This window comes from Alosa pseudoharengus, unplaced genomic scaffold (assembly GCF_046254945.1).
Source record: "Alosa pseudoharengus isolate Yale_2024_CS ecotype anadromous, Long Island Sound unplaced genomic scaffold, YU_APseudo_1.1 YU_APseudo_1.1_scf_21, whole genome shotgun sequence".
Lineage (NCBI taxonomy): Eukaryota > Metazoa > Chordata > Actinopteri > Clupeiformes > Clupeidae > Alosa > Alosa pseudoharengus.
In genome coordinates, this window is record NW_027468674.1 from 21,289,956 (window position 1) to 21,305,861 (window position 15,906).

The 15,906-nt window shown below is 45.0% G+C and overlaps 1 protein-coding gene across 1 annotated transcript in view; it reads left to right on the forward strand.

Annotated features, from left to right (window-relative positions):
• sema4gb (sema domain, immunoglobulin domain (Ig), transmembrane domain (TM) and short cytoplasmic domain, (semaphorin) 4Gb) overlaps window positions 1-15,906 on the forward strand; it is a 31,742-nt gene that overhangs the window by 2,756 nt on the left and 13,080 nt on the right. The window contains exons 2-7 of the mRNA XM_076298938.1: window positions 2,322-2,584; window positions 13,465-13,616; window positions 14,050-14,112; window positions 14,784-14,882; window positions 15,251-15,341; window positions 15,669-15,782. Coding sequence (XP_076155053.1) covers window positions 2,440-2,584; window positions 13,465-13,616; window positions 14,050-14,112; window positions 14,784-14,882; window positions 15,251-15,341; window positions 15,669-15,782 — 664 coding nt within the window. The 5' untranslated portion in view covers window positions 2,322-2,439. The remainder of the gene's footprint in view (window positions 1-2,321; window positions 2,585-13,464; window positions 13,617-14,049; window positions 14,113-14,783; window positions 14,883-15,250; window positions 15,342-15,668; window positions 15,783-15,906) is intronic.

Consider the following 15,906-nt stretch of genomic DNA (forward strand, 5'->3'; position numbering starts at 1 on the left):
GATATCCTTAAATATTAGATTAAGATATCCCCGGGCAGCTGTTTCACGCTATCAGTATAAGCTGTCAGTGCAATTAAATGTGCCCATGTAGTGCACACCCAATCTAAGTATGTAGCCTAATGTGTGTACTTGTGTGTGGCAGCTCAGTATGTCAAGCATCACTAAAGTGAAATTGTGAACTACATCATGATGATGAATGTGTGTGTGTGTGTCTGTTTATCTGTCTGTCTGCCTGTGTGTGGGTGTGTGTTTGTCTGTCTGTCTGTGTGTGTGTATGTCTGTCTGTCTGCCTGTGTGTGTGTGTGTCTGTATGTCTGTCTGTCTGCCTGTGTGTGTGTGTGTGTGTGTGTATGTGCATGCTTGTGTTAGTGTGTTAAGACAAAACTAGAAAGGGTAATCTAAAGTGTGGGTAGCCTTTTTTACATCTAAAGTGTATAAGCTGAAATATGTGTGAGCACCACCAAATTGTGCTTATCACGGTTGCTCAAAACACTCCCATGTAATGCCCTGCTGGCTAAGCAGCAAGCGCTAATGCTCTAGCCGCCGTTTGGGTGTTTATGTCATATTTGGGGACTTTTGAGGCTCATGTAAAATTAGCTACTTACGCACAGTGCCGAACTGGCTCAACACTCCGCACACACGCAGCTGCTCAATCTGGGCCGACTGCAGAGCCATCTGCAGAAAATGTCAGGCTGGATATCATGCATCCTGATGGGGCTTTAGTCAGTTTAGACAGATGGGTTGACGTTCGTATTGTTACGTCGTATTGTCAATACTTTTTCTAAGGGGGCAAATGAGGTGAGGAGGTGAAAATGTGTGTGCGTATGTGTGTGTGTGTGTGTGTGTGTGTGTGTGTGTGGCTGTGTGTGAGTGTCACACTGACCTGGGATCTGTAGATACTGTGTAAATCACTCTGAATCTGTCCACACAGATTTATGCTCTCCCGTAATGGGCCAGAGTTTGGGGCCTAGTTTCTTACCTAACACCACCTAGTCATTTGAATGTGGTCGTATTATTTAATAAGTCTCCTGGGTCAGCCTCAGTGTAATCCACAGCCTGCCGGGAAGGTGGAGGATTTGAGTAGAAGATTTTCTCTTGACGTACCACTCCATCAGTCTTCAAAATTCAAGCGATATCAAGCAGCTTTTTTCTCCTTTGCACGCACGGGGCAGATGTATTTACCTTTCCGAGGGGAGTTTCCACTCTGTCATCACGGTGACGCCTTGTTTGACCAAGCCACCCATAGCAGGCCACACAATACCCGTAGACGTGTGAAAACAAGCTTCTGTTTACATTATACCATAGGACAAATGGTGTTGCTGAAAAAAGCCTCAAGCTCAATGTTACAAAGACATTGTACACTATTATGTAAAGATGAGTACAGTAATCCCTCTCTAAAACACCTCCTGTTTCTTCTATTCATCCCAGGTTTCAAATAACAGGAGTTTTAAATCTGAGGAAGAATATAGGAGGGGATGTATGCATTCAGATCAATGACATAATTACTAGTTAGCCTGATAGAATAACAATGGACAAGTACCAGTTCCACTAATGTCCAGCTTTATGAGACAATGAATGGTGTTTTGTTCAGATTGCCCTTTTGTAAAAATGGTACATAAGATTACACTGTGAGTTATCATTCTCTTTCATCAGAGCGATCTTATGCAGTAGGGTGGAAAAGTTACCCTCTAATTAGAGTGTGTGTGTGTGTGTGTGTGTTTGTGTGTGTACGCGAGCAAGTGGCCAAGAAGAGTCTGGAAGCATTATGCTTAATCACCGGATTAGCTATCAGATGCCACAATTTCAGAGGCACATAGCTAATAATTATGGGTAGTCATAAAGATGTTGTAGAGTTGTGGAGCAAAGCTGGATTTTAAACGCTATCTTTATGCACACATCTAGCAAAACCTACTGCAGAATATAGTTATTGTTGACTGTGCCTGATGTGAAATAAGGTTTTTTGGTGATCACTCAATGCCATTTATTCTAACCATATGCTGCATGACAGGTGTTTGATGCATTTGTGCATTGAGGCTGAAACAATTGCCGTTGGATTCTTTTGTCACATGTTACGAATTAACTGATGAGATATTCCAAGTTAAATCCATTTTCTCACCCGTAGTTTCCACGGATGAATGAAACCACTTATAGTTCTAGTCTAGTGAACTTAGGAGACTTTGTGTTTGTGAACCACAATCCTTTTTTCTGGTCGGCACTATTCACTAATTTCATCCACCTGCTCAGCCTTCCATAAAAGTTTGCAGAGTGCAGACAAGAGAAAAACAAATGCATCTTCTTGTTTTTCTACCTCCCCCCTGCAGACTGCACCTGTATGATGACAGATTAAAAGCCCATTCCTGTGTCCGTGGAAACCCCAGCCAAACCAAAGCTAAACAAGAAGGACTCTAGAGCTAGACAGCGCCATCGCTTCCTTTGGGTATGGACCTCAGGATCTGTTATGCCCCCTGTGTGCTGCTGCTGGTGCTGGTTCTGCTGGGCAGTTTCCCCGGCCCACTACAGGGTTTCCCTTTCGGTCCAGATCTCCAGCTGGATGCTACGCCCAGGACCACAGTGCTCTTTGATGGTAAAGTTTTAAGCTTGGTGGAAGACAAGTAATGTGCATAGGCGCTGTGCACTGTATGTCTGGATAAAACATGCTGTGTACTGTGTGGTGATCTTGTGTGGAGAATTTGAAGACCTTATATTTGTTTATTTTAGATCTAAAAAAGATGTTTATTTCGGACAGAGTTTTTAAGCTATATTTGTTTGTAATATGCTCCTTGTAATAGCCCTAGACTGCCCAGTGGAGCTCTCAAGACTCAAGATGTTGATGTTGATGTTGGGTTATTTATTTAATACTCAAATTCACTCAAATGTGTTTTGAATTGTATGACTGTCTCCTCATTGCTCAACTGCTCAGTTGCTGGTTACGTCAGTGTTTTAGGTCGGGTTCTCCTTGCAGGCATCTACCAAATGAAAGAAAAGAGACAGAGTCATTGTTGTGATCCATGTGATGTTTTGAGAGAACACTGCAGAGCTGTATAGATTATGCGGCTGTGTTTCCCTGGTCTTCTGTTATAGATCTGAGACCGTCCTTATAACATTCCTGGAACAAACATGTCCCTCACCAAACACCAAGAGATCTGTGCTACCCCCTGTTAGACAGCAACTCTTTCTGTTCTAAGTTTATGAGTGTACTAAAAGACTGACAACAATCTCACATACAATCGTAGGCGTTTTAGACGCAGGCCATCATGTATGCGGTCGCACTGTTACACACACATATGGGTAAACTCACAGTTTTGCTCTCAAACATGCGTGGCACAGTTCTGCCGCCGAGCCTCAGAGGACATGGGCAGCAGGCTGGCGTCTCTCTATGGTGTTATTAATGTCCCCTCTCAAGTCTTGTCCTAGTTCACACAGTTCATAACAACACGCTGGGGCTCTGGGAAAGCAGTGGAAAGAGAGAGGGAAAGAGAGAGAGAGAGAGAGAGAGACAGAGAGAGAGAGGGAGGGAGAGAGAAGGGGGGGGGAGCTAGCTGGCACCTTCGGCCGGCCGATGTTTATCTGAGACCAGGTCAGGGTCTCTGTGGAGAGGAGTGCTGAGCCCAGCCTTTATGCTATGAGAGGGATGTTTAAACACGGCAGAGGCTGCTGCCTTTCGCAGATTGTCTATTGTCCAAGGCTTTTGTATTTTAAGATTCCCTCCAGATTTAGATTGCAGTGACCTAAACTATTCCTGAATTACACAAGAACTTGATTTAAAATGCTAACTGTTCACTGCGAGTGCATGTAAGCACTGTAGCATAATCGCAATTTATCTCAAAAATAAATTCTGGCATCATGTCATCATGAGATTTGTGCCTTTTAATTAAATTCTATCTAAACACAAGTCTCTTAATTACATGCACAAATGCAGTAGGTGTAAGACCTGCTGGGAATAGCAGCAGCAGCTTGTCGCATCCTTTCCAAAGCTACTGGGCCAGCTGCAGGCTTGTCAGCGGGCAGCTCCCCTTCACTGATGTTTCATTACCTCACTTGCTACCTAAACGCTTTTCCTGGTGATAAGGGGAAACTTCCTACCACCCCCTGGAAGCAGCCATAGACCTCATCATATTTATGATGTCCACTATAGGAGCACTATTAACTTATCCTGACATTCATCAACTGATTTGTGAGAACATAGCATGGTGGCTAAGATGAATTTCAGTGTTGCCCTAAGCATGAATGGGTGGATTTCTAACCTGCTGTGTATAGCTTCTTAGTTGTATGTGTGTTGAATGTTATGGATATTCAGCATGGGTAGAGTAGAATGTAGAACATTGCCTTTGTTTTTGGGGATGATTTCCACAACCCCCACTGTATCATTTAGCTTAAGACCTGGTTGAAGTACTTGCCCTACATTCTTATTCTCATGGGGTTTTGTGTGTGGGTGGGTGTGTCTGTGCCTGTGTGTGTGTGTGTCTCTCTCTCTCTGTCTCTCTGTCTCTCTCTCTCACTCTCTCTCTCTCTCTGTCTGTGTAGGTCTGTTTGTATGGGGGCTCTCATGTGTGGCGCAGTCTCAGATTTGATCAGACATGTAATTCAGAATCTTTCAGAATGAAGTAACCTTAGTAACTAAGGCAAAGGCAACTCAGCTGTTCATGCAGATCAAGGATAAGATGATATCATTCATTACTCTGATTGTGTCATAACAAAAACATCTTTCATTAGCGTGATTTTGTGGGAGGGTGGCAGCCAGGCAATCTAAAGTAAGTCTCAAAGGGAAAATATGGGGGCGATCAATTTGCCCAGCATTGTACTGTTGCAATACACGTGGGTGGGCACAGAGGTGTCATATTGACCAGAACTGCACAATAAGATATAAAAGCAGATGAGGAGTGGGCAGCTTGCTGAACTGCCATTTCTGATCATATGTTAATCCAGCAATGTCAATATTTTATAGGCTATGTGTAGGAAGGATGTGTGTGTGTGTGTGTGGGGGAGGTGAGTTGGTGAGGCGGCTGATAAGTCAAGCAGGAAGACAGGGTTCCAAGAGCAATTGAGGAAGAAAAATGAACTCTCTGAACTCTGGTGTGTGCATTGTGCTCGTAGTGTAGTCTCGTCTTCACCACGGTGGCAACCAGACCTGAAGTAATTTGCTGCTGAAATATTGATGTATGTGTATCCTGCTGTTTCTGCTGTTGCTTGTTGCTTTAAGGGGTGATAAGTTCATGTGAGGCCCTTTCTTCATAAGCTCTATGACAGAAACCTGAACATCGGGCTCAGATGAACTTATTCTCCCGTCAAAAGAGAAAATGAAATCTGACTCTCTGTGGAGCATCCCTTTCCATGTTTAAGTGAATACAGTTTTGAAAATCAGTGTTTGAATGACAAAACAGTGTTGTGTTTCACTGAAACTTGGCTTGGTCAGCTATCTGCACCTCACCATCTCACCACAGGGGTCCCCCAGGGCTCAGTACTGGGCCCCCTTCTCTTTGCTATCTACACCACCTCCTTGGGACAGATTATCCGTTCGCATGGCTTCTCATACCACTGCTATGCAGACGACACACAGCTCTATCTGTCCTTTCCACCTGATGACCCCTTGGTTTCAGCACGGATCTCGGATTGCCTCTCAGACATAGCTACATGGATGAAGGCACACCACCTCCAGCTGAACCTCTCAAAGACTGAACTGCTGGTCCTCCCAGCTAAACCTACCATACACCACGACATCAACATCAAATTTGACTCTCTGTCTGTTTCACCTACCAGGACTGCAAGAAATCTAGGAGTGGTTCTCGACAACCAACTAAACTTCTCAGATCATGTTGCCTCAGTCGCCCGGTCATGCCGTTTCGCACTCTACAATATACGGAAAATCAGGATTTACTTAAATCAAGATGCCACCCAACTTCTGGTTCAGGCAATAGTCATCTCACGACTCGACTACTGCAACGCCCTCCTGACAGGTCTCCCAGCCTGCCCACTTCAGATGATCCAGAACGCGGCGGCGCGCCTGGTCTACAACCAACCCAAGAGGGCACATGTTACCCCGCTACTCATCCAGCTACATTGGCTACCTATGGCGGCCCGCATCAAATTCAAGGCTCTAACGCTTGCCTACAAAGTAGTCTCCGGTTCTGCTCCCACCTACTTGAATGCCTTCATACAGACATACGCTACCTCCAGACCGCTGCGCTCCTCAGACGAACGACGTCTAGCTCCACCTCCGGTACGCTCAGGCCAATCCAAACTTTTCTCATCTGTTGTTCCTCGCTGGTGGAACACACTGCCAGTTCCTACAAGGGCAGGGACATCCCTCTCCATTTTCAAAAAACTCCTGAAGACCCAGCTCTTTAGAGAACATCTCCTCTCATAGCAACACTTACAACAAGTCTTGCTGATCCTAGCACTCACCAGCCGTCTTAAACTGACACGTAACTGTTAAAAACTGCACTCACTGATGCACTTATTCTTACTGTACTCTAATGTTTTTTAAATTGTCCTAATATTGTTGAGAATTGCTCTAAACTTAAACTGTTTACCATGTTGTTAGTCGCTTTGGCTAAAAATGCGTCAGCCAAATGTAATGTAATGTAATGTAATGTAATGAAAGAATACCACAGTGGACCTAATACATGGCAGTTTTTTTGTCCGTCACTGTGGAAAAGTTTACCGGTAGTACCTAGTACACAAAGAACAATGTCAGTGCTTTTAAATTATATCCTGTTTGATGGCATAAAAATGATTTGCAACTCCAAGCCTACGCAGCTAACCTGACATGACATTGGCTTCCTCAGAGACACAGTTAAGCAGTAATGTTGCAGACTCCCGTGAGAGACCACATGACCTCGATGGTGTGACCACTGTCATGTCATATGTGACTCTTACGTCTCATGAAGTCATTTTGGCATGTGGAAGCCATCTTGAGTCATCTTTGGCTACTTTCCCATTCTTACACATGGTAATTTGATGTACACAGGAGATATGTAACAAAGCAACCTTTGTTGGTGTAACACTCACGGCCCTCGAACCCGCCACCTCGACACACACCGGCATGGGAGTCGAACGCTCTAACCACTGAGCTAAAAGCCCAGGCTCTCAACTCAGCGGTTAGAAGCGTTCTTAACGTTAGGGCTGTGAGGATCAACTAGCACGCTAGCAGGGATGGATTACTGCACGGGCCTACCGGGCCCAGGCCCAGGGGCCCAAGGGGTCAGGGGGCCCTGAAGCCCAAGCCATTGCATGGAATCATTGCCTCAATATCAACAAATCAGGATGTAGGCTATGAATCTGATTGAATTTAGTATTGGCCATCCCCAAAATGCACCAAAAGACAGGAAATCACATTAAACAAATTAAAAATGTTCTGGCGGAGGACCCCCAACCCCCTCCTCCCACATATGCGACAATTAGTGGGGGGCCCTTAATACATCTGGGCCCAGGGGCCCGAAGGTTCATAATCCGCCCATGCACGCTAGCTCAGTTCGCCTCTGTTACATTGGCATCTAAAATGTTTAGTTAGCTTTTAGCATCACTTACCCAGTTTATCAGTTATATGTACAATTTTTTAACCAGTTTTTATAATAGGTTGTCATATTTTGTGATGAATTTTGATGTTTTCATACAGCTCCAGGTTGGTGTAGGAAATTGTATTTGTTCCTTTGTGAGTTTCTCTCTTAAGTGAGATTCATTTTTGCGATGCGGTGGGTGGTTAATCTGCTGGGAGGGGTTGGATGCGCCACTCAGAGGGGCCCCATGTCTGAGGGAGCCATTCATGGGTTCCTCTTCATCCTCAGCTCTATCATGACTGAATATCTGGCACAGTGCCTAAAATAGAAGGCAGGAATAACACACTCAGCACCGTAATTTAAACATTGACTGGGTCCTGAATCCTCATGAATATCTTCAACTTTTGACCCACGCATGCCTAAAATAGAGACAGGGTTGATTTCAATTTACTAGTAATTATATTCTTATGGATAACGTTAACATAACGTCAAGGTTGCAGCAACAGCATTCCTTCATCACTTTGAATGTAGTGTTAATTATCTGTGAATGTGCATGAAAATGTGTGCAAGAAGGAGAGCATCAATAAAGACCAACAGTTTCAACAGTAGAAATATTTGGGACCTACGGCAGTATACATTCTTCAGCTGCAGTGCATTATCCCCTGAAAGAGTAGCTATATGTTGGTGCCTGCGAGTCAAAATTATCATCCGTTTGATAATATTTGATAATGATCTTCCAATTATCAGTCACAGGCCCCAATGAAATGCTGAAATGGTGAGTTTTTGTTCTTTTGGCCTTCTGGCACGGTCGGTTGTGTGTCCTTGTAGGTTCTCAGTTTCTCTCTCTCTCTCTCTCTCTCTCTCTCTCTCTCTCTCTCTCTCTCTCTCTCTCTCCCTCTCTCTGTCCCTCTCTGTAGTGTGGAGGCGGTAGGCCCAGCATGAGGGCAGTGAGTGTTGCGTGTGGTTGCACAACATGGGTCACGTTCCCTGCAGATGACGGTTCTCACCCCGTGTCACTCGTGGTTAAGTCACAGCCAGCCCCAAGAAAGCTTGGCCCGCCGTGGTGTTGGTTCGTTGCATTAGTCGCGTGTGGCAGCTTCCTGCTATTAGTCAGTGGGGAACTGTGTGTGTGTGTGTGTGTGTCTGTGTGTGTGTGTGTGTGTGTTTGGGGGGCAGTGACTCAGCACAAGCACACACACTGACACGCACATAATCACATGGATAGACACAGACACACACAGACACAAACAGACTCACACACACTCACAAACATGCACATTCATTCCCCCCACACACAGATCCAAGCATACAGAGACAGACACACACACACACATACACTCACACACACACACACACACACACACACACACACACACACACACACACAGACGAATGCATATACACACATACAGTCACAGAGACAAGGAGACAGACACAAGCACATAAGCCTATAGCAGCTTATTCATGGATCAATAGAACCCACACACACTGTCACGCACAAACTCAATAGATATTGGAAGTATGTGTAAATCTACACCATGCTGCCAGGAGCAGAAGAGGGAGGGGGGATGGGTGTTTTAAAGGGTCACGTACCCAAGCCCAAGCAAACATTCATAAACAAACATATATGCACACACACACTCACACACACACACACACAGATACACAGATACACACACAAGCAAACATCTACACACAAACGCACAAACAAAACAAAATGTACACAGTGAAACACACACACAAATGCACTCAAACGAACACACATAAAACACATGCCATAAAGCATTATGAAAAACACACACAGACATACAGTACAAACACAACACAACATACAGGTGTGTGGGATGCAAACATTGCCCCCCACCCCAACCTACCACCGCCCCAATGTGTGGAGTTGAGGTTGAAGGCCATGTTTGCCATTCTTTAGATCAATCTATTCTGTCAACACACTGTTCTAGTGGACAAGGGCCTTGGAGGTGTGGTTCCCCGGTGTACTCTACCCACTGATGGGTTTCTTTACCCACTGTTAAAACAGACCCTTGTTCTGTATTAGTTTGTTTCCCATCCAAATAGCACCTCAAACATACAGCTTTGAGTCCAGAAAGTGCTCCTCTTTAAACATTTTGTGAATATGTGTGTGGATATATATATATATTATATATATATATATATATATATATCCTATATATATATATATATAGAGAGAGAGAGGCGCTGAACGGCAGCACAATTTTCGTAATCACTCTTTTTCATGATCTCTTAAATACCCCTTTGTTCTCCCGAGGCGAGATTGCCGAGGGTCTCTCTCGTCTGCGGCAGCAGTGCCATCGCGAGCCGAGTACTGATGAGCTCAGTCACAGGTGTTTAGGAGATATTAACATATTTAGCTTTGGAAAAAATCGGGGAATGAAAATGCTTGGCTTGCACTCTAGCCTACCGCTAAGTTCTTCACAATTATTCTAGAGTTTACTTGCAGTGGGGAGAATTTAAACATGACGACTGCTATATTTGGGTGCCTCTTTGAACCTCATCTTTGCCCCCCCCCCCCATGGTCTTATAACTGTATATGTGTCTTGTGTTTTCAATTGACAGTTTGAAGGGTCACAAACTGTGTTGTCCCGATCAAGACTCAAAAACCGCCGCCATGCGGTAATGACGCTTTACTCACTCGTAGCCTTGGCAACGTGCAAGGCCGTAGACATTTAGTCATTTGCCTTGGGCTCGGAGCGCCATGCGTCAGGCCCTTGCTAGCCACTGTTTATGTTATGTCAGAAGGTCGCACACTGTTTTTTTTTTTTTTCATATTCAGATCAGGCGAAACGTCACGAGTTAGCCGTGTTAGTGAGCGTCATTGTGCCTGGAAGCAGGATTCATGTTCATGTTTGCGTAACTCCTCCAAGTTTTTTTTCCCCCCTCATTTAATGGAAATGACTTAAGGAATGTCGTCATGTAGAGGACTGAGTCATTGTCAGTGAGGTTGTTTTGTGAAGTGTTGGAGGGTAGAGAGAGATGTACACGTGGACAGAAAAAAAAGAAAAAGAAAAGTTGAAAGAATGAGAACAATAAAAGATAGCAGGACTGTGAGAAAGACACCCTAAGGGGAGAGGACCACGTAGAGAGAACTTAAGACGTTACTTGCTGGACACAATACTATAGAGTCATTGTCCGTTATTTTATAAAGGAAAGAAAGACAAACGAAAGAAAGCAAATAACCTAGGAAAGACCAAAGAAAAGGAAGAGACAGAAAGCAGGGAGCGATGAATGCACACACAGACATATAGGGACTTCGAGATACAGTATGAATACAGGGAGATGGTCTGCACGTCTGCGTGACTTTGCACCCCACTGTCCACCCCTCGACTGCTCCCATTGCCCCCCAGCGAGTCCTGACCTTTCAGCATCCCCAGACACTCATGGCTTTGACACGGGCGTTCCTGATTGGCTCCCAGCTGGCCAAAGGGATGAGAAGGGAGCATGCTGGGAACTCTTGGGGACCGTGATCCCCCCCCCCCCCATCACACTTGGAGTGAGCCTGCTCTCTCTCACACACACACACACACACACACACACACACACCACACACACACACACACACACACATACAACACACACGAACATGGAAACGCATTCATGCACACTCACACACAGTCAGTTAGCAGATGAGCTATGTGTACAAGGCCATGTGCGTACTTTGAGTGCCTGTGATCTCCATAATACAAAGCATAGATCAATGTCAGAGTATACACTACTTTTGTTGTAATCCATTCCTTTGTTTAACCACACACAGTAGCATCTTCAGTCATAAATCCATTCATATCGAAGCTCTCTATGCACATGCTTAAACATTCTTAATAGTACTTTGAAGGGAAAATTATTTCTGTGGGACTTCAGAATAAGGTCTAAGTGGCAGAATGATACTAGACCCCAAAAATCAAGATACTGAATGGAGAGCTCCTCCTGCACACAATACCAACAACACTCTTTCACTCATTACTGTACTCTATTGCTGTTTTGAAGCATGGATACATGAAATACGCTTAAAAGCATTTTTAACACATTATTTCTTGGCTCTGGCCGTCTTGGCATATTTGTCTCCCCTATGAAATTTTTGAGGATGTGTGGATTTCAGGAAGCGATTTATAGCTCCGTTCATAGGCTCAAAGGATGGGGATGCATGAGGTGTGGGGTTTGGGATGTGGGGTAGCAACGTTAGGGGGACCACAGGGGTGCAGCTTGATGGAGATGCAATGTGATGGCCGAGACATCGGGCATTTTATGGGCCGCCCTCATGAAGTGTGGCCTAGTAATGCCAACTCTAATCAAAACTCGAACCCCCTCAGATATTTAGTGGGTGTATGTAGTGTGAGTGTGTGTTGGGGGGATTGTGAGGCCTGTGTCTCTTGGTGTGTATGTGTGTGTGAGTGTACACATCTGTGTGGTTGTATGTGCCTGTCCCACTGAGTGTGTGTGTGTGTGAGTGTGTGTGAGTGTGTGTGTGTGTGTGTGTGTGTGTGTGTCTGTCTGTGTGTGTGTGTGTGTGTGTGTGTGTGTGTTTGTGTGTGTGTGTGTGAGGGGTGGGCTGTCTGTCAGATGATAGCCCTCTGTTGGTTCCAGTATTTGTCCTAAATTTGTGCCAACAGACCTGCCAGAGACTAAATAAATATTTCAGTAATATGTGACCTACTGGAAAACAGAAGAGAGATAGCAATGACAAGAGTGAGTGAGAGAGTGTGGAAGAGAGTGAAAGAGAAACAACAGAGAGAGAGAGAAAGAGAGAGAGAGAGATATAGAGAGAAGCTTTTGCTCTGCTTCTGTGAAAGAGGGTTGGGAAATGAGAATGAAACCAGCGTTGGTTCCAATATTCATAGTGGCACACTGCCCAGGTGGTGAGAGAGAGAGAGGGCGACAGGGAGAGAGAGAGAGCTGCACTGTGGGGAAAAGAGAATGAGAGCTTGAAAGCAATAGAGAAAGATAGAGAGGGAGAGAGAGCTAGTATAGTGGGATAGAGAAATAGATGAGAGAAAGAAGCAGGCCACAGCGATGCACACGGGGGGGGGGGTGAATCAGCACAGTGCAGGTCTCTCTAATTGGTGTGCCTCCTCTCCTCTCTTACCTCTCCTCCTCCTCTTCCTTCCTCTCTCCCTCCCTCCCTCCTTCCCTCCCTCCCTCGGCCTCAGCTCCTGGATGGCGTCCCAGCTCTCTGAATGCTAAAGAATAAATGCATCAGCTCCCCGTAGTGATTTAAGCGACCCCTCCCTTCCCACGTTGGTGGTGGTATAACGAAGGCGGGCGGACAGGCTCTGGGTCTACCTGCCTACTACAGCACCTCTCCATTCACTGAGCCGCGCCGGCGTGGCGTGAAGTCGTGAAGTTGTGAAGTGTCGCCGCCGTGTTCGGGGAAGCCGATGTAACGCTTCCTGACTGACCCGCGCTGGCGTTTTGGCGGGCCGGCTTTCATCACCGTGATGTGATGTAGAGTACAGAGAGGAAAGACGTTTCCCCCCGGTGCCCGTGTGTGTTGTAGTGAGTGACCTTGATGTTGCAGTGGTGCCACAGCATCCAAAAGCGCCCTCCTCTATCTGATCAAGCGGACGGATGCGATCAGGCTGACTATCAGACCACAGAGAAGAGTATGTGAGAGAGATGAGAATATGAGAGATGCGAATATGTTAATATTGCTGGCATGTTGCAAATATACACACAGTACTACATAGCTGTGTATCGCTATATTTATAAATGTATGGATAAACAAATATATAAACAACAAATATATGAATACATATATTTATAAAATACTATAAACATCTGACAAGTTACACTAAAGACCCAACATGTTTTGAGCTCACATTGACAAAATGTCTGGCAAGGGCTTATTGTAACACATGCTGTCATGTACTAGCGTATGTACTGTGTGTGCATCTCGTAGGCTGTGCTGCATGTTTTAGGTGCGTCTGTTCTGGTCTTGCAGGACTGCTGGGCTGCAATCGTTTCCGTGGGTCTGCGCTGGATTACAGTGCCCTGCTGCTGGAGGAGGAGGCTGGGGTGCTGTACGCCGGAGCCAGAGAGGCCATCTACGCCCTGGACATCGCCAACATCTCCTCCCCCAGGGCCAACCACTCAGTGAGTACACAGCCGTGGTAGACGCCAGGCTCGGATTATTTTGGGATGTGTTATTATTAGTTTGGAAAATGCCGCCTTACTAGAAAAATCTGAAAATGTTGTCTGTCTGACATCCATGTAACTTATAACACAAACAGGTATTCCTCCATTTAGTGACCTTTTCAAGAGAGTTCCATTATCAGCATCATAGTTGGCCCCACAAGGCTTCCGTTTTAACATTCCATATGTTATCTTAATGCAGAGGAAGTTTTGTTTTTATTGTTGAAAAGGGTCTATAAAACCCTGTTGTCCTCTAACCTGATTGTTATCCCCATGTACCACACACTCTGACATGCATATTTTCTGCACGTTTGTGAATTTTGATTGCTAATCACTCCGTATATGATTTATGTGTTTGTTTAAGCATTGGCTGATGTGACCTTTTGTTTTATAGATCAAGTGGCCAGCATCGGCTGAGCAGAAGAGGCAGTGCCTGAACAAAGGCCGAGACAATCAGGTGAGGGAGGACTTCTGTCCATCCGTCTGTCTCCATCGCACCAGGAAGACTCCTGCAGAGCCTGAGAATCTAGTCAGAGGCCTTTAAAATGTGGGAAAACACACCCATCAAACAGACAAGTGACAGAAACCAGTGTTTAGCCACGGACATGCAGTGAAGGGGGGAGGCAGAAATACATTCTCTGTCAACAAACCCCACTGTAAACAAGTCATGAGCAAACTTGTCAAAGGGAAAACTTGAGTACAAACACGTCAAACCGGGGAAACTGAAGACGCCTACATGAGTTTCGTCTTCCTCTGTGTGTCTCTCTTCTCCTTGCCATCGTTTTTTGCTTTGGACTATGTTATTGTAACGTAGGTGCCTGATGGCTATGGCTGCAGTTTCTGTTTATATACACCTTGTGTTCCCATCCGTGGAGGCATAACAGCACCTCACAAATTGTCAGTGGACGACTGTGAGGGTTTTCTCTGGGTATTTATAGCCTGGTTTTAGGCCTCACTTTTTTTTTACGTCCTGTAAGAACCTCAAGGCATTGGGATGAAAAATGGTCCCTCTTCCCATTTAAGAGTGTAGCTGTCTGACTGGCAGCCTGGCTTAATAAACCTGTAACTCTTTAGGGCCTGTTCCTTTGAGGTCACTCACATCTGTCTCGATCTCCTTTTGTCTTACAGACGGAGTGCTACAATCACGTCCGCTTCCTGCAGAGGCTAAACGAGACTCACCTGTACACCTGTGGAACGCATGCCTTCAGGCCACTCTGTGCATACCTTGTAAGAGCTTTAATTAAGTATTACCTTAGCTTTAGATTTACATTGAATGTTGTTATTATGTACACTCCTGCACACACACCTACATTGTAAGACCTTTAATTAAGTATTACCTTACCTTTAGATTTATATTGAATGTTGTTATTATATACATTAATTACGGATACTATGTATAATATATTTGTATCTTCGCATTCTCCTTTTGAATGTACAGAGAAGACTTTTATAGCCCAGAATGTCAAGTCAAGTGTAATGCACACATGCTTCAACAGCCCTGTATCAAGAGTCAAGGCTGCCATCAGGATCATCTAACTTATTCTTGTCCTTTTCATCTGGCTCTCTCTCTCTCTCTGTGCACTCTCCTCTGATAGGATGTGGAACAGTTCCGCCTGTCGCGCATCGAGGATGGCCGAGACAGGTGTCCCTATGACCCAGCGAAAGGCTACACAGGCCTCCTTGTGGGTAAGCTGTGCCAGTCCAAGCTGTATCTATGTTATTGGTTACTGGCGGGATCTATAAAGTCTCTGTGTTATCATGAGTTTCATTGTTCATTAAAGGAGTGTCACAATTTACTCCAGTGGTGATCAATCTCAACACTGTTGAAACTGCGATAGGAGAATAGATCCTTACAATACAAAAACTAGGGCACGATTTCATAGATCTGAGCAAGGTTATTCAAGGTCATTCACTCACTCACTCATAATTCTAAGCTATTTCTTGAGTACCCTGTGATATGTAATCCAACACCTTTTGCCTAAAATCGTCTGCTTTCTTTCTGCACATGATCAGATGGCGATATGTTCTCTGCCTCTCAGTACGAGTTCCGGAGCACACCTGATGTCCGACGCAACTTTCCATTTCCTGTACTGAGGGCAGAAGAGGCTCCAACCAGATGGCTCATGGGTAGGCAAAACAAGGAAGTGGCAGTGCCTGTCACTCTCTTGTTAAGGCTGTTTGCATTTGCATTGTGTCTCACTTCTGAGTTGCTTTAGTTAAAGTGATAAATTTTATGGAAATGTAAGTCGCT